At 36.9% G+C, this 24,318-nt stretch overlaps 2 protein-coding genes across 4 annotated transcripts in view; one reads left to right on the top strand and one right to left on the bottom strand.

Annotated features, from left to right (window-relative positions):
• Window positions 1-2,142: 2,142 nt before the first annotated feature.
• Window positions 2,143-5,946, bottom strand: ubl7b (ubiquitin-like 7b (bone marrow stromal cell-derived)). Of its 2 annotated transcripts, none has more exons than XM_065279291.2 (11): window positions 5,855-5,946; window positions 5,454-5,632; window positions 5,250-5,369; window positions 4,948-5,030; window positions 4,725-4,809; window positions 4,584-4,641; window positions 4,363-4,496; window positions 3,460-3,509; window positions 2,983-3,159; window positions 2,754-2,864; window positions 2,143-2,590 (listed from the first exon to the last, which is right to left on the bottom strand). In XM_065279291.2, the coding sequence occupies exons 2-11, from the start codon at window positions 5,626-5,628 to the stop codon at window positions 2,456-2,458; spliced, it is 1,128 nt and encodes a 375-aa protein (XP_065135363.2). In that variant the 5' UTR covers window positions 5,629-5,632; window positions 5,855-5,946; the 3' UTR covers window positions 2,143-2,455. The 2 variants fall into 2 exon arrangements, with proteins under 2 accessions (XP_065135363.2, XP_065139017.1); XM_065282945.2 differs by having other exon boundaries at window positions 5,811-5,937.
• The window catches only part of cd276 (CD276 molecule), a 108,709-nt gene continuing 89,928 nt past the window's right edge, over window positions 5,538-24,318 (top strand). Inside the window, exons 1-2 of one of the 2 annotated variants that reach the window (XM_065282948.1) lie at window positions 5,538-5,678; window positions 13,595-13,719. In XM_065282948.1, coding sequence (XP_065139020.1) covers window positions 13,674-13,719 — 46 coding nt within the window. In that variant the 5' untranslated portion in view covers window positions 5,538-5,678; window positions 13,595-13,673. Of the gene's footprint in view, window positions 5,679-8,221; window positions 8,453-13,594; window positions 13,720-24,318 lie in introns of those variants that run through there. The other variant, XM_065282947.2, reaches the window with a different exon arrangement.

Below are 24,318 nucleotides of genomic sequence, written 5' to 3'. Positions count from 1 at the left end.
TTTTTTACTTGATCCCTTCCTCCTACCGATTAATTCATTGCTCCTTCCTTATTTTCCTCTATTCCTCCCTTCCTTCCTTCTTTCATCCATCCATCTTGCCCTATTTACTTCTAAGTTTCTTTTCTTCTGTCCTTTCGTCTGTTTTGTTTCTCTCCTTTGCAGGCTGATCACGTCTGACTGAAAGCAATTTCAGTGAGTCGACCTGATGCTATTAGCACACACGCTGTCCTATTGCAGTAGACAAAGGGGGCAGCAGTTCCTCCTCGAGACACAGAGTGGATACTGAGCCGCTATAGCTGTAGTTACATTAAGTGGGCTTGTGGACAGCCTGCGGTCCAGTGAAGAGGATCTGGCTAAAGCCAATATGTGCTTCTGCTCAGTAAACCCTGCTAAAGGATTCATCCTTCATCAAGGCATCTATAGATGGTTCTTCAACAGAGTCTGTGCACCAATCAGTGTGTCTTATTCGACAAGCATGTTAATAAAATGATAAATAGTATAATGTATAATTAAACAAACAAATTATTCACACAAGCCTATTATCATAGATATTGCATATGTGACGCTCAGCACAAACACCATTATGTTGTCATGCATTAATTATACAGACGGATTATTTGCCTGTTGATTGCTTTCTTTATGAAATCATCATGAGTATCGTAAACTTACAGGCACACTGATAGAAAACAAGATCAAAAATGGTCTCTAGCTGTCGCTGGGATGGTACGCTTTCAAAAAGTACACTTCTACATGTAAAGTGTTCATATTAATAGCCTATCTAACCATTTTGGGTACCAAATATAAACATATCTGTACCTAAAATGGTGCATTTTAGGACTTTTTAAAGGTACCTCCCCAGTGACAGCTTGGGATATTTTTTGACTGATTACATTTAATCTTCACAAACTTAGCATTTTACTTCTTTGGTTTACAGATGCAGTCTTGTTCCCATGTTTTGTCTGGTTTGTTTGAAGCTACAGGCGACCATATGCGAGTCAGAGTTTGAGGAAATGGCACGCAGGTGTGGATGTGCAGGTCCAGAATGGAGGCCGACAGCTGTGTTTGAATACTCCACCAGCACAAAGGTGACAACCAATTTGCAAACAGCATTATAAAAGTAAGGAGTGTAATTAGGGGACATTGTGAAGGAGTTAAATAAAGAGTCAAGAGAAATGAAGGAACAGCATTTGTCTCGCTCAGCTGCCTCTAACAAAACCCAAAATGACTCGACAGATTTATTGTGGGCCTTTGTCAAGTTGACAATAAGATAAGAGCAATGATTCTGGCTAATAGCCTCTTCTGTACAGGACAGCTCTGTTCATGTGCACCAGCCTAAGAGGAGATGGGTGATACTTTTGTTCCCTTTGAGACGGTGGTGATTAAACTAAGCATTTTAAATGTACATGCATGAAAGAGTTTATTGCATAATATTCAGGCAATGTTAATTTCACCAAAATATCTGGATTAATTTACACCCTAATATCATATGAAAAATAAAGTGCTATTTTAACTTAACTTAATCAATTTTAAATAATAGGCCTTGATTGCAAAAATATAATTTATATATTGTTTCCATTTGGAGTGAAATCTGAATTTTGGTAAAAAAAAAATATTACTCAAAGCTGTAGTCATAAATGTGTAATTAAACAAATCTATTGACAGCACTATTTTGATGATTAAATATATTTCCGACACTTTAAACTAGTGTTATATTGCAATATTGGATTAATCAATTTATATAATCAGTCACTGCCACCTTGTGGTCAACTACTGTTATTACCAAAATGGCCTTGACAACTATAATTTTATATAAAAAAAAGAAGAATGAAGAAAAAGCAGCCAATACAAGCCAATATAATAGATGGACATTCCTTCAATTCCTTTAAAAAAAATATCTCAAGAAGCAAATAAAAGGACAAGGGTACATTACTGCAAACTCTAGGCAAAGGGTAGACTGCACTAAAGATAATATAATACAAAATTATTGGTTTATTTTGAATGCTTTTGGTCTCAATATAATTGCCAAGTTATATTTGTGTTACATCAAAAGTATGCAAAGTATAAAATCCATAATTGGTGCCCTTTGGATGTAGGATTTCTTAATTGTTCAAAAAACTCAAAACACCACAACAATCGAAAATATAATGGAAGATAAAAAACCTTTATTTTCACATGGCTTTACAGTAAAAATAAATCAGAAGTACACCAATGCATTTAACAAGGCTTTATGGGTGTCAGTCCGTTGTTTTGATGAGTTTGCTATTATTCCAAAATGTGGGGGAAAATGCTCTAAAACTTTGAACAATTACACTCCTAGAAAAGAAATCATTGAGTCCAAAGTTTATTTGAGTAAAAAATAGAATACAATACCGTTTGTGTATGGCAACACTTTATATTTAATTAACAGTGACAGTAGCCTTGGTCTTTTTACAGTATTTCAAGACTCAGTCCAAAATTAGAGTCCACCAGCAAATATGAGCTCCAAAGCTGCCTGTAGATCTCCATTTGTGGCTGCTAATGCACGCAGCGCAAGTTCCTCATCCTGGATCCCCATATCCCTCAACTGTTGCATCTGAGACTGCCAGCGTCCCTACAACACACACAACAACATTAAAACATTGTTCAGCAAAAATTTTGATGATTCAACAGTATCTGATAAATAAACCAATTTATCAAGCATATTTAGAAATGTACTGTAGGTAGGTATAAGAGTGTTTATGTCGGGTCTGTGTGTATATTTTTGTGCAGGTCACCTGTAGTGCGCTCACACCAGAGGCCTGCAGAGCTTGCTGCAGTGCCTGACTGAGCAGACTGCTTGTGACGGGAACCCCTGGCGTTACCAATGTCCCAGCAGACGACACTTCCTATAGAATACAAGAAAGCGTTTAGAAGAGGATACGAGTTTATTTATGGATATATATGTTTTTACAAAGACACACTGGTTAACAGGTGGATGAACGTGTGGGTTTGAGAGGGTGTCACCTGAGCACCCAGCGTGGGTGTGATCGCACTGCTCTCTGGGGTGCTGGCTAAAGCCAGTGCCGATGCTAGTTCACTCTGGGTGATGGGACGTGGCCCCATAGCTCCATTGTGACCCAGTGTCATCGGTCTGGACCCTGCAGATGGTCTCTGGTGTCTAGATGAGCCAGCTCTGTTTCCCTGATGGAAGGAAGATGTATGACATACATCATATATAAAAAGGCATTTGGCAATTTGTTACTAACGCATTTATGTAATAGGCTTAGCTTTAGTGTTAAGAGCAAAATGAATCAATACGCAGTGATGTCCCTCAGGATTTTAACTAAAAGATTAGTTTACAAGATAACTATTTATTGGGTAGTAAAGTTGGGAAAGATAAAATGCCAGCAATACTACTACTACTATGTTTGTGGTATCAGAATTTTAGGATGCTGTCTGTCTCTAAGACTGTGATATGAAATTAATATGAGATAAACTTACAGACTGGAAGTCTTCATCATCATCAGACATTCCCTCAAAGAGAAAACCTCCTATCACACCAACATGACACAAAATGTACATTTACATTATATTTATGTATTACTTACAGTGCATTACCAACTATACATTTTATCAGTATGTTTGTTTCCTTGGATTGAACCTATGACCTTTTGTGCTGCCAATTCAATGCACTACCAGCTAAGCTACAGTTAACAAACTTAACAGTAATGTCCTAACCGTATACAACTTTTTTACATACAATATGCAAGTTATTATTGATCACCTCTAAGACCCAAACAGAATTGTTATCTAACTTACAAACTTATCTATATAGGCTAGTTAAATTATTCTGATTGTATCCATGAATAGGTCACTTTACTGAGCACTTTCCTCAATGAAAATAAATGTTCTACTCTTAACAGATTGCTTTCTATTAACCAGGCTTGTAATGATTTCAGTTAGCTAATTGAAATAAGAAAAACAAGGCCTGTTTTTTCCCTATTAGATAATATAAGAACAGACCATATTTTACACTGGGGGAATCTAATAGCTTGGTCCATAATTCACAGAGGTCCAAACAATAAAGCCATTGATTCCCTTTTATAGTTCCCATAGTTCCTCTGTGGCATTTGCAATTTAATTTTTAGGATGTTAAGGCTGCATTGCCATTTGAGATTTTTGCATTTTTCAATTGCTTTTTAAAGTAGAAAATTCTTGATATATTTTAAGTTGTATAGGTCTTATGGTATAAACAGTGGCCTGCGTGCATAATAAAAATTTAAGTGAATATATTACTAAAGAACAATGTAATCCTAGTATAAAAAAATTGAATGAAACTGTATGAATTTTCCTTCGCTATTCTGTACAGCTACTGAAATTTTTGGCTAATTTGTCAGGGTGTACCTGGCATTTCACTGTAAGAACTGGCTGTCACATTGCGTGATGAGCCGGCGCTGGTTTGGCTGGACATGCTGCTTGTTACAGAGTGCAGGACCAAGATGATTGCATTGACCAATGCTGGGTGAGAACCGATTAACCTGTCAGACAGTAAAAATCAAAGTAAAGGTAGGCCTTCATAAGACTTGATTACAAGATCAAAATTGACTTTTGACTTTAAAACTCACCTGTCTAGAAGATTTGGGTCTGTAAACTGTACAAACAGATCTTTATCTTGGAGCACAGCTGTAAAATGAGCGAATTGGTGAGAAATCCATATCTTCTCCCCACAGATCCATGAGTTGTGATATGTTTGTATATACACTCACCTAATGCAACAGGGTCTGAACTGAGTCCCGGTGAGGCCACTATAATTTGATCCAAAGATTCCTTATTACCAAGCGTCTTAAACACCTAAAATAAAAGCAGCCATGGCTTAACTGTAGTAACTTAGAATGCCTAACAACTTATTTTCTAGTTTAAAGCAAAAATAGCATACTAGAATAACTATATTTTTATTTTAACTTAAATGTAAATATCAAATGACTGTACTGCTTCTCTGTACGCTGCATTGGAGTGCAATGCTGCCTGCATCATCCTGAATTCTCTTGCAGCCGCAGACCTGTTCACTGGCTCTGTGTAAGATCAGGAAAAATCAATTGCCATGATATACAACAAATGTATGTTGCCTTCGCAGATAATGCTTCTTTACCAAGCAAATGTTGCAGGTTCAATTTCCAGGGAACATATATGCTTTACCATTAAATGCACTGTAAGTCACTTTGAAGGAAAGTGTTTGCTGAGTGCATAAAAAATGTAATGTATTTAAGCCAAATTGTTGTCTTTAAACATACCTGGCTTGACCTCAGGTTCCGGCCACATCTTCTTTATAATATGTAATGTTGATCCAGACTTTATGCCATAGGAGTCTAACGTAAGATCATCTTTGAGCAAACAGCCACAATGCACAAAATCTGAAACAATTGGAGGCAGTTGGTCACAGAAATGAAGTAAACGCAATTACATTTTTGACTGTGTCGTATTGAACCATAACAAACCTATGAGCTCAGGGTCTGGCAGTGAATCTGGTAACTGTGCCGAGATCAGCTGTTTAAGTGTTGATACCAGATATCTGCCTGGATGGACGTCTCCAGGTTCAGCGTCTGGAAACTGGAAGACTGACTTTGGTTTGTCACACGGTTTTAGGGAGAGATGCCACGCTGAACTGTCCATTTCCCTGTATGAGAGTGAAGACAGAACAGCTTACTTCTGGTCAAACAGACGTATGTCATTTACTTTCTTTTTAACGCTGCACATAAATGTTAGATGATCATGCCATTAAAACTAGTTGTCTGGACATAAATAAGATAAAATGATAATCGATCACTAATCTTGGAAACAATATATTTACTTACACGACACTGGCATTTGACATGACACAACAAAACAAACAGTTTACCACTTTAAATGTGATCCGATCGTACAGCAATGAGACAGCCCTTTGTCAACAACCGGTGGGCGGATGTGACGTCGCGTCAGAGAAAATAAAAGTTTGTTAAATATTCCTCGTACAGTACATATGGATTTTTAATTGTATTGTTATTGTGTATTTATATTTTTTATTTAATAAAGAAAAGTATTTTATTTGATAATATATAAAAATAAAATTGTTACTATTGATTTGTAATTGGTTCAAATGAATTCGCCTGAAGCAAATTAAACACAATTTTTGTATTGCTGAAATGTGTTAAATAAATTGTTTATACAATATTTGAAGAAAAAACACATAGTACAATATTTTGATACATTAAATAATTAAAATATTTATTTTTAATTAAAATTATTAATATTTATTTTTGTATTTATCTTTTCATGTGTTTGTTTATTTGTTTACCTTATTTCGTTGAATGTTTATATTAAATGCACAGTCTTTTGGGGGTTTTCAGCCCGTGAACCGACGCCCCCGAGTGGGCCGCTGTGATGACTGCTGTAGTCAAAAACAAGATAGGGTCAATTAATAACTGATTCAATTATAGTCAATGCATTCTTTATTTCCTGAGAGCTTTTTTGTATTGGTTTGTGATAGATCGAACAGGATATACCCTGCCTTTAATACTACAAAAAAAAAAAAAAAAAAAAAAATGATGAGAATATTATCCCAATATTGAATATGACAAAAATGTTAGATTTTATACAGACCATGGGTTATAGATCCAGTTCACTAGGTCTCACTATAGATCTCTCTTCTTCAGTAAGATCACTTTCTTCACATACAGTGAACATTGTTTTGAGGTAACACTTCCACTTAACCACAAAGCAGATTTGGGGGAAGAACAGCAGACGAAATGAGGTAGAATAGAAAATTGGTGTAATGAATAGGTTATCTTAGTTGCATTCTTAATGTCTGATTCAGCAGAAGATGTTATAGCTGGATGCTTTACATTGTCTCATAACCAGGTTTGCTCTAAAAAAAAAAAAAAAACAGATCCTAGGTATACCTTGATATATTAGAATAAAACACATATGTGACCATGGACCACAAAACTAGTCATTATAGAAGCACGGGTATAGCCTATTGTAGCAATAGCCAACAATACATTATATGGGTCAAAATTATAAAAAATGTTATGCCATAAACCATTAGGATATTAAGTTAAGATCATGTTACATGAAGATATTTACTAAATTTTTTGTACTCTAAATAAAAATTGTATTTAGCATTAGGAATATGTTCCTAAGTACTTTATTTGGAAAACTTTAAGGAGCACCTATTTCATTGCTAAAAAACAACAGTATTTTATGTATTTGGTATAATACAACGTGTTTGCGTGGTTTATGGTAAAAAAAACATGCTTTTTCACATACAGTACACTCTCTTCCTGAAACACATGAATATGAAAAGCTCTGTGTCCTTGATTGGCCAGCAAATCTGTAGGCTGTGATTGGACTGAATACCTCTGATATCAGCAGGAAATGTATAGCTCCTCACCATGTTTGAAAGATTCAGTCACAATGCAATGCTAACAGGAGTTAACTTACAGGCTGAGTCCGAAGTGGGAGGAATTATGATAATGTCGGTCTTCTCTACATCACCAGTCCCAGACAGTAAACTGTTGCCTACAATCCGTGTTTGTTGCAGTCAAAGAAAAGAGATTTAATGGAGACGATAACTTGTGTCATCATTTACTTTGGGGTTTGTACCTTTTGCATATTGTTAACATGTAATATTACACACTTACACACCGCAGGAAATGTAAAATTGTGAATCAGACCATTGGTGCTCAATAAAGGCGATTTTCTCAATATTTAGATTTTTTTTGCACCCTCCGATTCCAGATTTTCAAATAGTTGTGTATCGGCCAAATATTGTCCTATTCTAACAAACCAAACCATCCATCAATGAAAGGCATTCAGCTGAATGTATAAATTGACCCAATTATGACTGGTTTTGTGGTCCAGGCAGGGTCACTATTGCCTGTTACTGCAATTTGCCTTTGCCATATAATTGTGTCAAATAAATACCTTAACCAGGTGTATTACGGTCTCCAATTTGTACCATATAGGCCTACTCCTTATATTTTGATTTTTTCATCCAATGAGAGGATCATTATTTAAAACAACTATTGTACAAATGTACTGTATTTGCATTTCCTCTATGTGCTGCTTTGAGATGACTACACCCACATTTAAATGATCATTAATCTTACTCAATGTCATACCGCTGTCAGGTTGTTTTTGTGACTAGTTGTTGGTTAAGCCAGGATATGGGTCTCTAGACAAAACAGCAAGTAAAGGGTTAAACTCCAGCTGGGGTGACGTCAGCAGACGGGATCTAGGAGTGGTTTCACTTTCCGACCTGAGGAAAAGCATCTTAACATAACGGTATTTTCATTAAGCTATATAAACAAACCGTTCGCGTTTTACGTTTATGTCACGAGACCATGGAATGCTAGAAAAGAAAGTTTCTTGTGTTTGTTACGGGATCTTCTGTTAGTGATTTCACATCTGCTGAATGACCGGTGCTTTGTCTTCAGTATAACTTCTCATTGCTGGGATGGTAAGTTCATTAAAACACGTGACATTAAAATACATAATACATGCTGGAGCTTGAAGAGAAAATACGATACTGTACAGTTTTGTAAATTAAAGTAGCCGAGAGAAAGTGCAAATGAACCAGCTGAAGCTGTGCTGTAACGTTAGCTACAGGTCGCATAAAAGTAGAAAAAGTGCACGAGCTTCTTTCTTCCTTTTTTGGATTTTTTATGAGAAGTTGAAGATCCATATCTTTACACAGAAAACATAAATATAGGACCAGAAATAATAAAATGTTACTTAACAATATACTCATTGCAATTTGCGTGTACAATATACATTTATATTTAAATGTAAGTCGTATTTTTACGCTTTTTTAAGGGATGATTTTTAAATAAAAAAGTTATGTGTCACTGGTCACATAGTTATTATGGCTTTACTGAATCCAGCCTTTATTTTTTGTCATCTAAGGTTTTTAGATCATCCCCCAGCGTTTGTCCCAAATCCCAAAAATGACTAATGTTATTTTGAGTGTGTAGGAAGCTTTGTTTAAAGTGCCCTAAGGCACCACACCCCTGTCTTAGTCTAATGGACAGACAGGTCTGGATTAGTAGCCTACTCTTTCAGCATTGCCAACCTTTATTCTTTCACCCTGAACATCATCTCATAAAGCACAAAAATCAATAAAATACACCATTGGTTGACTATAATGACAGTCCATCTGTAACAAATTTGTTCATGTTGGGAGGTTTTATTAGGCAGGGTCTAGACAAAACTCTTAAACTTTGGAGACTGTGTGTGTGCCCCCCTACATCTTAAAAAGACTATCAGCATTTAAAATAACCATATGTATCTCCAACCCTGTAACAGAATGTTCAAAACTGGGACGGTGTGTCGGTAGAGCTTTAAAGGGACACTCCACTTTTTAAAAAATATGCTTATTTTCCAGGTCTCTAGAGTTAAACATTTGATTTTTACTTTTTGGAATCCATTCAGCTGATTTCAGGGTCTGGCGCTAGCACTTTTAGCCAAGCTTACCATAATACATTGAATCTGATTAGACCATTTAGCATCGCACTTAAAAATAACCAAAGAGTTTTAATATTTTTCCTATTTAAAACTTGACTCTTCTGTAGTTACATCGTGTACTAAGAACGACGGAAAATTAAAAGTTGTGATTTTCTAGGCAGATATGGCTAGGAACTATACTCTCATTTTGGGTAATAATCAAGGACTTTGCTGCCGTACCATGGCTGCAGGAGGCGCAATGATATTACGCAGTGCCGAAAATAGTCCCCCTCGTAACTTTCAATAGCAGAGCGCGATGCTAATGGTCTAATCAGATTCAATGGATTGTGCTAAGCTATGCTAAAAGTGGTACCGCCAGACTCGGAGGTGAGCTGAATGCATTCCAAAACGGTAAAATAATCAAATGTTTAACTCTAGGGGAGCTGGAAAATTAGTATATTTTTAAAAAGTGGATTGTCCCTTTAACTTCCTTAATTCATTTAATTGTATAGAAAATGTATTATTTATAACTAATTTATAAAATATCACCTACATGGTGGTAAAATGTAACATGTTATATAAATGTAATACCTGGTGGTGGTTAGATGTTAGGCCAGTTCACACTGAGGTGTATAATAAGAGAGTTGTTTGTACCAGAACAGGGAAAACTGCTGCCTTCACGGGAGTGAAGATAAAAGTGCTTGTTTAAACTCAGCCTTTAATGGCAAACATCTGAATAGACTGAAAGGAATTATTGATGTGGCAATAAGCCATGGCCAGCAATAAAACATTGCAGTAGCTATTCTAAAGAAAGTGTTAATTGATAACCGCATTTGATTTAATTTCAAAAGGAGTCTTCAAACATAATGTTGACATATTTTTTATATTCAACAGATAGATCAGTTAATTGTTTTGCTCAAACAGTGGATTGTATGCAAAATAAGAATGAATCTGGTCTGGTGCTGACCACAGTTTCTTATGTAACAGTAAAACAGTGTCCAGTCTAAGAATAACTTTCTGAGTCTTTTTCTGAGAATGAAGATGTAAAAGTTTAGAGCGAGATCCCAGAGCTGTGTCTGAAAACTAAGGCAGCTGACTCATGAGGCAATGACTTCGGCGGCATGAAGGCAGCTCCGGAAAATGCATTTGGACAGCCTTCATAGGAAGCGTAATGGAATTCTGTTTGAAATATAAACAGAGAGCGCCTTTGTGATAACTAATCCCATATTTGAAAACCATAATACTAATTTCTCGCTAGAAATGCAGTCAAAGGTGTAAAAGTGAAAATATACATTTATTTACACTAAATGTGTGCTCCAGCCGCTTTCTTGGCTACCATTTAATTTTTTCTTGACCTGGCTCGACCAATCACATTCCCCACATACAGCCATGCATAGAATTGTTGGATAAGACGATTAAGGTATCTTAGGAGACAGGAAGTAAAGCAAACATTGGATTCAGAATCGTATGTGCCTTCCTGCCTTTGAATGCCTGCCTGAGGGCAGCATTTTAGAGATTTCGGACACACCCCTAGTGTGACCGTGGTGTGTATGTTTAACTTTGTCTCAAAGAAAGAAAAGGACCAATAGAAAGTAAGTACATTTAGGTGTTTATGTCTGTCAAATGAAATGTGTTTTGATTCCACTTTTCTTATTGCCATTGATTTAATTTGATGCCAGTTTGTGGCTTCTGTTGGAAAGCTTGAGAGTAATAGCTATGCTTGGAAAGCACATGTGTTTTGCTGACTGCAGGGTTAGGCCACAGAAAGTGGTTTGATTATGACCAAGACACAGCAGGGCTGACACAGGCCCTTACTCATATTACACAGTGAGCTAAACTGATCCACTGGAAACAGCTCAGATTTATATGACTGTTTATTGAGGGCCTGATCGGCAGAGCTTTCTTGAATTTTGTGCTGATAGTTATGAGACAGCTAAACAGAAATGAAGGTGGAAATCCCCTTTAATGTTTTAGGAAATATGCTGGTCATAAGCTTCTCTGACCACATAGTGTATCATGTGTAGGGAGGAAGTTTGAGTGGACACAACAGACAGTGCGAGTTAGATTCAGCTGTTTTTGTCTGTCACAGCAACATTGGCTTAACTCAACATGACTCTGGGTAAGAATAGGGAACATGTTTGGGAAACACTTAAAAAAGTATTTTTTGCAATAACATTTAGATTTACCACACACTTTACCTTTAAGAAGTTTTGACTTCACTCTTTCCAAAGGACGAAGAAAAGAGGAAATGAGAAAAGGATGTTGAAATATTGATAGGAATTGGCAGGATGCACCTGAATGTGAGAGAAAAGGGATATAAGACATAGGAACACCAATGAAATGACAATTTTCCGGTCATCCAGGACCAAGGTTGGGGAGTAATGGATTACTTGTAACGGGATTATGTAATAAGGATACAAAAAACTAGTAGAACATTGTAATCAGATTACAGTTACATTTTGTAAAAAATGGAAATACTTTTAAGATTACAATGGTTTCACTTAAAGAAAATAAATCATTATCGAATCGTCAGTGAGACTCATGTAAAATAAAACACTAAATAATCCTATACTGTATGTGACCTTGAAAGAGACCACATGTAATCAGATTACATTAATTTTATATTTTGGTTCTTGGATTAAGTTACTAAATACTTTTTTATGAAGTAATTTGTAACTATAACGGAATACTTTTAAAAGTAACCCCCCAAGTCTGTTTAGGACACGCACATCCTATTATAATGTCCGTGATGAAATAAGGCATTTTTCCAAAATCGGAAGATGTAGAGATGAATTGCTCATGGCCTTATAAACCAATGATTTGTCTGTATGCGTCGGAAACTTACAAGCACATACAAGTGAGTTATAGCCATTTTAAATTAATTATCCTGGTTTCTTGCTTCTATATCAAATGTCTACTTTATTTTAATTTCAATGATGAATCTGTTTCCCATTAATCACTAAGATGACCGCCAAAATCAAATCTGTCCTACTCCTGCCACAGTTGTGTAACAAAACAATAAGAACACTAATGTTGTGTTTGTGAAACTGCTTTGGCAAAACATCTGCCAATCGAACATAAAAAGAAATCTAGATATATCTTAGGGTGTTTATCAAACTTTATTACACGGCTCTCTGGAATGCTTGATTCTGATTGGTCAGTTGAGACATTTGCAGGTTCGTTTTTTTCAAATAATAACCGCTCCAAAGTAATAACGCATAGCCGGTACTACTTGTATGTTTTAAAATCCTCCGCGCCAACAAAGATTACTGTTTGGCGCCATCTTGTGACAAACACTGGACAACCACAATTAAGAATGGAAAAAGTTTGACATTCATTTTAACATGTACGGAAAAAACAAAACATTTAAACAGTGGATAGAAGAACGAACAACGACAAGACACAGAGAGCTTACTGAGACTGAACTTGACAAAATAGAGCATGACAGCTATGAAGCCAACACTCAAAAAAATACAGAATGGGCATTAAAACTTCTCAAAGACTGGCTAAAAAATGGAGACAGACAAGTATGAAGCAGAGGATCTTAATAAGGTATTACGATCATTTTATGCATCTGTGCAAAGTTTCGCGGAAGGATAAAAATGTTAATTTAAAACAAATATGTCAATAAAATTTTCAAATTCATATTCATGTCCAGTTTTTTTCTTATGTGGCAAGTAGCCGTGTAATAAGCGGGATAATGTAGAGGCTTCGCGTCGGGTCCTGATCACACTGTCGGGGCTTATTTCCCGATAACTACCGGCTGCCTCTACGTTATCCCTTACATAAAGGCCATGATTTAATTATATATCTTTAATTATAATTATTAATAACTATTCATTATAATTACTATAAAGAGCTGAAAAAAAGTGTTTTTCCCTATTTTTTTGGAAATTTAACCTAACACCTTGTAATCACTGTTTACTTGGCTTATATGATGGAATATCATACATCTTAAAAAAATGACATGTAACCAAATTCTAGTTTATTTTGGCTAAGTGGGTTACTCATAGCCGGACAATATGGAGTCTTTAGTTAAGCTATAGGGATGCTAATAGGAGATCATGAAAAACAAGCTAAAATACACATAAACTTTTTTTTAACTCTGTCTCTGTCACTCATCTTCAGTTTCATCAGTCTCTCTCTGTTTTCCCCACAGTGTCGTGATTAAAGGAGCCGCCCCACTGTTTCACACACACACTTTATTGGATCGCACACCCGCTCGTCTCAGCAGCACTATGTTGGCCCTCCTGTGGTGTGCTCTGCTGCCTGTGCAAGCTCTCGGTGGGTGATGTGTTCTCTGTTCTTTATGCCGATTAGCTGAAGATCACAACCTGTAAACTGGAAACATAATAAACAGTTACACTTAAAGATCACACTGACAGGTGGCTGGGCTCCCACTAAAGCTTTTAGAATAAACAAGCTATGATATAAATGCATGAATAAGGTAGGACTAAAACTTAGAATAGAAAGGTTTACTTTATTTAAAAACACACATATTATTGACTTAATATAATTTAAAAATAAAATATTGGTAGGAAATACTTATGTATACACAAAATACTGAATAGAAAAATTGAAATACAAAGTAGGGTTGGTTGTGGAGTTTTTTTTACATTGTTGAATACATAAATAGAAAATTACAGTCAGAACACAAATATAGTTTAAATGATTTTAATGTCTTGCAAGGGCTTTTCAATGTGCCCAGTTCAACTGTGCAGAGTGAAACGCAATTTCCTCTTTTTGCATAGCAGGTTATATTTATCTGAGTTGCTAACCACATCTTGTTTTTGCAGTCATTTCTAACAAGCATCAAGTCATGAAAAATGAGATAGATTGCTAGATGTCTAATTTAAAGGGATAGTTCACCCAAAAATGAAAATTCGATCATCATTGACTCACTTTCATATTGTTACAAACCCGTATAAATGTATTTGTTCTGATAAACACGAAGGAAGATATTTTAAGAAATGTTTGTAACCAAACCATTTGTGGACCCCATTTACTTACATAGTAGGAAAAAAGAATTCTATGGAAGTGAATGGGGTCCACGAACGATTTGGTTACAAACATTTTTCAAAATATCTTCCTTTGTGTTCTTCAGAACAAATACATTTATATGGGTTTGTAACAACATGAGAGTGAGTAAATTATGACAAAATTTTCTTTTTTGGGTGAACTATCCCTTTAAGGTAAAGACAGAAAAATGTAGCTTAGTTTACTTATGCAGATTATACTATAAAACTCTTATGCTGCGTTCACACCAGTCGCAGTAGATGCGTCAAGCGCAAGTGATTTCAATGTTAAGTCAATGTAAAGATGCGTTGATGCGCATCTGAAGGTCTCGCGGCGTGAATGAGGCATTTAGTGTCGCACGGTAGACGCGATTACGCCTCGCGCGTCTAGTTCGCGGGAGTGACACGAATTGAGCATTGTTGCGGGAAATCCGTGAGTTGAAAAATCTGATATTTGGCGGAAAAACTCGCCACGTTAACAATCAGGAGCTTGCTCTAGTAGTAACATGATTACAGGAAGCGAGCGGAGTCGCAGAAGCCCCTCCCATGACCCGAATTTTCGCGTGAATGTCTCAATGACTACGCGCGGCTTTCATGCATGAATGAAGCGAGTACACTCAAAATGTTCAAACGTCCAACTACGCGCAGTAGACGCGAATTTGACGCCTCAAAAGCATCTGGTGTAAATCCACAGTTAAAGGGACGTTCCACTTTTTTTGAAATATGCCCATTTTCCAGCTCCCCTAGAGTTAAACATTTGATTTTTTACAGTTTTGGAATCCATTCAGCTGATCTCTGGGTCTGGCGGTTCCACTTTTAGCATAGCTTAGCATAATTCATTGAATCTAATTAGACCATTAGCATCGCGCTCAAAAATGACCAAAGAGTTTAGATATTTTTCCTATTTAAAGCTTGACTGTTCTGTAGTTACATTGTGTACTAAGACCGACGGAAAATTAAAAGTTGCGATTTTCTAGGCAGATATGGCTAGGAACTATACACTCATTCTGGCGTAATAATCAAGGACTTTGCTGCCGTAACATGGCTGCAGGAGGCGCAATGATATTATGCAGTGCCTGAAAATAGTCCCCTGCTATTGAAAGTTACCAAGGTGACTATTTTCGGGCAGTGTGTGTGTAATATCATTGCGCCAGGTGCAGCCATGTTATGGCAGTAAAGTCGTTGATTATTACGCCAGAATGAGAGTTATTAAATCTAGATTGTAGATTTATTAAAGTCTCTCTTAAAGGGATAGTTCACCCAAAAATTTAAATTCTGACATCATTTACCCACTCTTATATAGTTACAAACCTGTATAATATTCTTTGTTCTAAAAACACGAAGGAAGATATTTTGAGGAATATTTGTAACCAAAGCATTCGTGAGCCCCATAAACTTTCATGGTAGGAAAAAAGAATCAATGGAAGTGAATGGGCCCACGAAAGGTTTGATTATGAACATCCCTCAAAATATCTTTCTTCTGGTTTACCAGAACAAAGAAATGTATTCAGGTTTGTAACAACATGAAAGTGAGTAAATGATGACAAGGATTTTTCATTTTTGGTTGAACTATCCCTTTAAAGATATCTATAAACTATTGTGCTCCAAAACATTAACAACATTTTTATTTAGAAGATATAGCAGGTCTCCAGACTGCTACCAAATGGTCGCATTTTGCCACCAAAATTTGAGAGTGTGCCACTGAATTTTACATCCAGTCGCACATGTGCGACCAGTAAATTTGACCATTTTTTTGTGACATTCTGCATCTATTATCAAAGTATTTATTAGTTATACAATGTATTACTTAGTAGAAATGTGAATATTTGGTTAGCATGTTGATTTACGGTATGTGCCCCTACATTTTCTGGTTGCGCCCCTAAAATTTTCATTTGGGGGACACTGTGCTCCTAGTGAAAAAAGTTAGTCTGGAGCCCTGTATAGGCATTCAAAACTTACTGTGCATTCAGACCGCCACCAGCGAGAGCGTCAAAGTGGCCGGAAGTCATTCATTTTCAATGAGAGCCGGCGGTGAACTCCGGCGAGCAGCCGCGGCGCGTCATGTACAGCGTGAGCGTCGAGGAGAGTTGAAATCAGCTAAACTTTATGGTAATGAGATATGACGCGGTTCGGCGGCAACCAATCAGAAGGCGGAAATGTTCACCGGCAACCAATCGGAAGGCGGAAACCTCCGCCTGAGAGGAGTTCAGAGAATGCATTAGAGCGTCAGAGCATCCACTACAACTTTTCTTTAGCGTCGTTGTCAGGGAAGCCAGAGCTTTTATTGACGCTATATAATATGTCAGTAACATTTACCCGATACTATAGATTTACTTTATATTGTTCTGTAGGACAACCTTTGTTAGATTTGTATGTGACATAAAAGGATACTTGCATGATATTCAATATGGCTGAATTCTGAATAAGGCATTCTTCAAGCAGTTCATATCGGTCTCTCTGCAAGTAAAAAACTGATCCTTCTAGACCTTATAAAACACACACACACAGAATATGTTTCATTTACAGCTGTGATAAAATAGAGAAGGTCAGGAATATAATTGGAAAAGTTTCAAAGTCTGATCTGTAAATTGTTAGGCCATTCCCTACAGTCTCACAAACCTGGAAGTAAAATGAGAGCAAAAGAGGGTTTTTTTGCTCTGACTCAGATGTTATTGTGGCTTGTGCTATTTGGCCATGTGTTCACTTATATTCGTGTGCAGATAAAGCCAATGTTGGGGTGTGGTGGCCTGAATTAAAGCCACAGTTATGGTTCTGTTTTATAGCTCTCAGTTTTGTCCTAAATGTAGATTGGATCTCAGTGTCCACTTAATGCTGAAACTCTTCTGTTTCTACTTTTTTATTAACTTAACCCTAGCTGGACATCTCTTTATATTGCGGATAAAGGTCAGTTCTAACCCTCGAATGAGCAATGTTTTACACTTTTAATTCTGATAGATGGTTAGCAATTCTCCTGGTTATGCTAAAGTAAACCTCAATTTGCTGTACCAATTTCTGTGTAAAATAATTTTGAGTTTAGTAACAGACAACCAACCAGAAACTGCTTTAGTGCTTACCTCATTAAACATTCATGTGCAACTTTACTTTTTAACTTTGTCAGTGTTACCCCCAGTTTTACAAACATACAATGGAAAAACTTAAACAGCACATATTGTGCCCATTTTTACAAGATGTGATATAAGTCTCAGGTGTGCCTAGACTGTGTCTGTGAAGTTTCAGCTCAAAATACCCCACAGATCATTTATTATAGCATGTCCCAAATGCCTCTATTTGTGTGGGAGCAAAAGCACACATTTATTCTCAAACACCTTGTAAAAGTGGATTTTGCATAATATGTGCCCTTTTAACCCTGATTATACAGGGCTATGCAATAACTAACCTAGGCTAAAATTGTAGTGATGGCTATAAAATGTCCATTATGTGTACAAAAATGAAAATAGAAAAAGATAAAAGTGAGAAAACTGTATATATACATTTGTACAGTGCTGTAAAATGAATGTTAATAACATGGCCCACTTTGGTCTTGGAAATCTCTCACTGTTGATTTCATGTCAGTGGGATGTCATTTTTACTCCAATTCAGGTGTTTTCAGTACACAGATTGTGATATGAGGTACGTGCTTTTCAGTTTCTGATTGGCTGTCCGCTGCTAAGCATCGATTCATAGCATTCTACCCCCACTTCGTTTCACACTGCATGCGCTTGGCATTACAAGTGTGAAACGCTCCTTAACCTGGGGTTTAAGGAAAACACAATTTTTCAATATTTTACTATGTTCTTACCTCAATTTAGATTAATTAATACATACCTATCTTTTTTAATGCGTACACTTAATCTTTGTACAGCGACCAAGTGAATGTGTTAGCATTTAGCCTAGCCCCATTCATTCCTTAGGATCCAAACAGGGATGAATTTAGAAGCCACCAAACACTTCCATGTTTTCCTTATTTAAAGACTTTTACATGAGTAGTTACACAAGTAAGTATGGTGGCAAAAAATAAAATGTGGCGATTTTAAAGCTTATAAAAAATGAGAACTATATTGTATGGCGGAAGAGCACTTAGTTTGCATGCACTTCGACCTCGGGCACAGTAATATTGATGGACGTTTGAGCGAGAGGGGGAGTAGTCAGGAGTCATTATGTTACTATGCAACGAGATCGAAGTGCTGCAAACTAACTGCTCTTCCACTAGGCTAAATGCTAACAAATGCTAAGCGCTGTACAAAGATTGAATGCACGCAATGAAAAAAGTCTAAGTTGAGGTAAGAATATAATAAAATATTGAAAAACTGTGGCGTTTTCCTTTAAAGGAATATTCAATTTTCTTAAAAGAAAAATCCAGATAATTTACTCACCACCATGTCATCCAAAATGTTGATGTCTTTCTTTGTTCAGTCGAGAAGAAATTATGTTTTTTGAGGAAAACATTGCAGGATTTTTCTCATTTTAATGGACTTTAATAGAGCCCAACATTTAATACTTAACTCAACACCTAACAGTTTTTTTCAACGGAGTTTCAAAGGACTATAAACGATCCCAAACGAGGCATTAGGGTCTTATCTAGCGAAACGATTGTCATTTTTGACAAGAAAAATAAAACATATGCTCTTTTAAACCACAACTTCTCGTCTAGATCCGGTCCAGCGTGACCTAACGTAAATGCGTAGTGACGTAGGGAGGTCACATGTTACATATATAAAACGCACATTTGCGGACCATTGTAAACAATAAACTGACACAAAGACATTAATTAGTATCAGTTGACATACAACAAACGCAGGAACGGTCCTCTTTCAACAGACTTGTAAACACTGGGGCGGAGTTTCGCGTTCATCCTCTGTGACCTCTTGACGTCATGACGTATTGCGTGGGGTCACGCTGACGCATCACGACCGGATCTAGATGAAAAGTTGTGGTTTAAAAGAGCATATTTGTTATCGTTTTGGTAGATAAGACCCTTATGCCTCGTTTGGGATTGTTTATAGTCCTTTGAAACTCTGTTGAAAAAACTGTTAAGTGTTGAGTTAGGTATTAAATGTTGGGCTCTATTAAAGTCCATTAAAATAAGAAAAATCCTGCAATGTTTTCCTCAAAAAACATAATTTCTTCTCGACTGAACAAAGAAAGACATCAACATTTTGGATGACATGGTGGTGAGTAAATTATCTGGATTTTTCTTTCAGGAAAATGGAATATTCCTTTAAGGTTTCTTCTCTGTGTATTGTAATGCATTTATTTTCAAATGTGTGCTGGTTAAAGCTCAGAGCTGGCATTGAGATGCTTGAAATCTCCAAAGAATCGAGCTGTGATCTGCCTTTGATCACTGTAATGCATTTGGTATAAGTTGGTGTATGCTAAATAACTACAGTTCTTGTCTATATCTTCAGATAATGATCACACATCACATATAATTTGCTATACCCTATTTTATTATTTAGCACAATAACATACTCGGATTTTGCATTATTTAATCAATTTGGATTTTTATATGGATGTATATAATTTTTTTAGTAGTATTTTATGATTGTCTTTCTTATAGATGGTCCACAGGTGGCGCTGACCACTCATTGTCTTATTGACTTCCAGCATCATTCTCAAGTGTGAGTTACAAACATGACAAATAATATGACATGTGCTGAAGAGAGGAAAGTGTCATACCAACAAATTTCCATAGCTGAGCTGATCTCATTAAAGGAACCCTTGAGACGTTATTGTTGGGTGTCCATGCATTTAAATAACCCTCACATTTCTTTCTTTCCTCGACACACCTTTTCAGGGTCTGCTAATCACAAACTCATTTTCCATCCTTGACTTTTCTCAAGATCGATTGCATCGGGATGGATATTTTTTTCTCTTTTGTCAAGCCTCTATTCTGTCGTGTTTGTGCCGCCCTTTTTGAAAACGTGAGAAAACAACAAAAAGTTTGCATGCTCACAACAGGGAGACCTCCAGTAGTGCATGTGGGGTAAAAAACATTGCCCTGACCCCCAAAGGCACGATTATTATTAAAACTGAGTGCGTTACCTAGCAAGCGTCTACTGATTATATCAGGCGATTTCAGATGTAGTCTAGTGGGAATCCAGATCAGACCTGATGTACTCAATGTGCCGAGATTGCAGTTTCACAGTGGGAAAGAGAAAGGAAACTGGATGTGGCTTTATCACATCAGCTCTCTCTCTCTCTCTCTCTCTCTCTCTCTCTCTCTCTCTCTCTCTCTCTCTCTCTCTCTCTCTATCCAATATTCATATAGAAAACAACAGTACTTGTTTAGTTTTGTGTTGGTTGGCTCAGTTTTTGGAAGCATGCTGTAGTAATTTAAGGCCCTCAGGTTGTGTTTTCCCTAATGCTGTAGTCTTTGCAAGGACATTATGTATTCCCTGCAGAGGCGGAAAGAATACAGAGATACACAGACATAATCATGTTACCTCTCTGACAATTTAAGACCTAAGACAGGATCCTTGGCCCTTCACCCAGATTTGCTCCATCCTAAAATGAAGACCATCGTTCATCTTGTACATCTCTAAAGAGTTTAGTTTGTCAAATAACACCAATAAGTCATAACCCTTCTTCGGTTATAACAAAAGAAAGTACCAAATAACAGTTTGCTGCCTGGGAAGTATTACAATGTTTTCTTGATAAGCTAATATTCTGTGGCCTTTCTTGAAGCCTGTGTAATTGCAGTATGGGTAAGATAATATATCTTTTTTTCATCAGCTTTTAATTTAAAGCGAGCCTATTTCATTGCTAAAAACGACGTTATTTTGTGTATTTGGTATAATTCAATTTGTTCACGTGGTTTATGGTTAATAAAACAGATTATTTTCCATATACTATACATTTTTGAAGCTCTAGATTTTATTATCTTCCTGAAACGCACGGATTTGAAAAGCTCTGTGTCCCTGATTGGCCAGCTAATCTGTACGTTGTGATTGGCCTGAATACCTCTGACGTTAGCCGGAAACGTGACGCTCCTTACCATGTTTTTAAAGATTTGGTTGCTAACATGAGTTAACTTACAGGCTGTGAGTCCAAACGGGAGGAATTACGATAATGCCGTTCTTGTCTACATCACCAATCCCAGGAAGTAAACTGTTGCCTACAATCCGTGTGTTTGTTGTAGTCCAAGAAAAGAGATTTACGTTGCAGACAATAACTTGCGTCATCGTTTCCTTTGGAGTTTGTACCTTTTGCATATCTTTAACATGTACTAATACACACTTACACACCAAAGGACATGTAAAATTGTGAATCGGACCATAGGAGCTCTTTAAACTCACTGATGTCTAGGAGAAATAACTGAGATGTTAAAGAGATCCCATCTGTGATTTATTTTTATTTTTATGGGTCCTTAAACTGTCTGGTTAGTATAGTGACACCAAAGGATGTTGACATAAAAAATAAAAAAGTAAATGTAATGCTTTGTAAGAGCCCTCCAGAAATTGGACATTGGCAAACATCTGCTGTAATATAATTAAACATTTGCAATTTATATGTTGCTTGGAGAAAACGTGGCTTCTTTTTTATGGCCGTCAGTAGAGAAGGATCCTTTTAGGAACCAGATGGCGTAGTTACGGCATCTTCCGCAAGGGACGAACAGGGCCATGCTAACCAGCCTGATCCCTTGCGACTATAGGTTGAGGCTATTGTTCACACACCTGAAACAACAACGTGCAACATTCGATTTAAATCAAATTGTATTTATTTTTCTATCGAGGCCATTTCTGTTCATTTTTTTAAGTGTTCCTGATCTTTTGTATCTCATCCACACTCATAAACACTCACAGCGCTTCTGCTTTCCGTATCCATCAAAGCTTTATCTATGTACGTCAGCCACAAAGAGAGAGAGAGTGTGCTGGATATTTATGAAATGATATTTACAAAGTCAATGTCATTATGTTTTGACAGTATCGCCCTATCGAACTAATAAAGCTCTTTCAAACAGAACTTAATCTTAGCTATAGACAGAAAGAGGAAAAGGAAGTTTCAAGAAAGAGAGAGATGGAATACTGCAGGCGTGTGAGATGGAGAAATGTTATTATGTTTTGACAATGAACTGACATATCATACCCATAAATCTCATTCAAATGGAAATCAATCTCACATACAGTGTGTGAAGGAAAGAGGAGCACCAGAACAATAAGGGCAACCGGAAAAAGTGAGTGAGTGAGAGAGAGAGAGAGAGAGAGAGAGAGAAAGAGAGAGAGAGAGAGAGAGAGAGAGAGAGAGAGAGAGAGAGAGAGAGAGAGAGAGAGAGAGAGAGAGAGAGAGAGAGAGATATGATTAGATCTTCTCTGTGTCAGTGCACTTATGTATGAATGTGTGGTCTGGTGTTACCCATGATGCATTGTGATGGTAATGTCATGGAGAGTCACAGAGGTAACCCCCTATCTCTCCTTCGGGGACTGATATGTGGTCTTGCAAATTACTTCTTTTGTACGCTGGTGACAGTGTGAATTGAAAATCCAAGGAGGAGGTTTAAAGCCCTCAGAGTTCATGTTTCAGTTTTATTCTCTGCTTTTAAAGCTTTGTGGTTTAGATGTGCGTCTATATGTCGTCACTGTGTGTATTTACTGGCACTTAGTGGGTCACAATTGAACACAACAGTCAGCTTTTGGTACTGCAGCCTTACACATTTTCTCAGTACTTGTGTATTTTTGTCCAGTTTTCGAATACTTCGCATTGAATCAGGGTTTGAAATGCGCATCAGAGCTGTGCTATAGATGAATATCATAAATAAGTGATACCTCAAATATTGCATCTGGTTTAAAAGATGTGTGGTGTTACCTTTCAAAGCGATTCAATATTTTTACACCCTAGTAACTGCATGCATGTAAAAACTGACTTTGGTTATGCTAAAAACATATTGCATGGCCATTATTTACTAGTGCTGTTTTGGTTCGCATCACTAGGGGGTGATAATGTCTCACAAGTGTGAATGGCACTCTCATTCTTTGGCCTATCACAAACCTTATTCATTTCTGTTGCTGTATTCAACATTGAGTTTTCTGAAGCCTTTATGAATCTTAGCAAAAAAATAAAATAAACATTTATCAACTTAAAAATTGTTTGCCAGAAAACCTCTACAAATCATCTCACGTCTGCGAGTATGTGTGTGAATAATTTGTGCGGTGAAGTTCAGAGCTGAACTGATGGCGGTCTGATAAACCTCCAGTCTCTTATCGAGCTCTTTAAAATGAACCCGCATGTCTCTCCACAGGTAGATATTGAGCACTGTGTTTTTCAATGATATCGAGCGATGTTATTCGAAGCTTTGTCTGTTTGTAAGTGTGTGTGTGTGTATGGCGTACCTGCTTGTATGTGTGTGCTTATTGGCCTTTGAGGTATGGCAGGGCTGATATTGGTCTGAAGAGTTTGTTGTATTAGCAGAAGAGAGGCAGCACCCTCTGTTATTGAACAAAGCGCATTGAACCTTGATGCTTTACAGCTCGTGTTATGAAAGACAGATAGCGAGCTGTGAGGTATTGAAACGTGGACAGACTAAAGGAGCGATAGAAGAGAGAAACAGATATGGATCGCGGGATGAAAGGAGAGAAGAAAGGGCATCGATTGGGACTCTTACAAAAATTTACTATGTTAATAACAATAGTTTCTACCAGAATACTAAAACTAATATTGCTACATTAAAAAGGCATTAGCTGGACAGATCAACATAAAAATGAACACAGGACTTATTGCATATGATTTGTACATGGAATTACATTGGGGAAAATGTGTTTGTCTTGTTGTTTTTTTATTACATACAAAGTGCTTCACTTCTGAACCGACTGGGGTCACTATTAAATTTGTCTGGTTAGCACCCACCAGCCCCGGCTTAGATGCCAAAACTTTG

Source organism: Paramisgurnus dabryanus, chromosome 9, assembly GCF_030506205.2.
Source record: "Paramisgurnus dabryanus chromosome 9, PD_genome_1.1, whole genome shotgun sequence".
In the NCBI taxonomy this organism is placed as follows: Eukaryota; Metazoa; Chordata; class Actinopteri; order Cypriniformes; family Cobitidae; genus Paramisgurnus; species Paramisgurnus dabryanus.
This window is presented reverse-complemented; position numbering and strand designations above follow the sequence as displayed.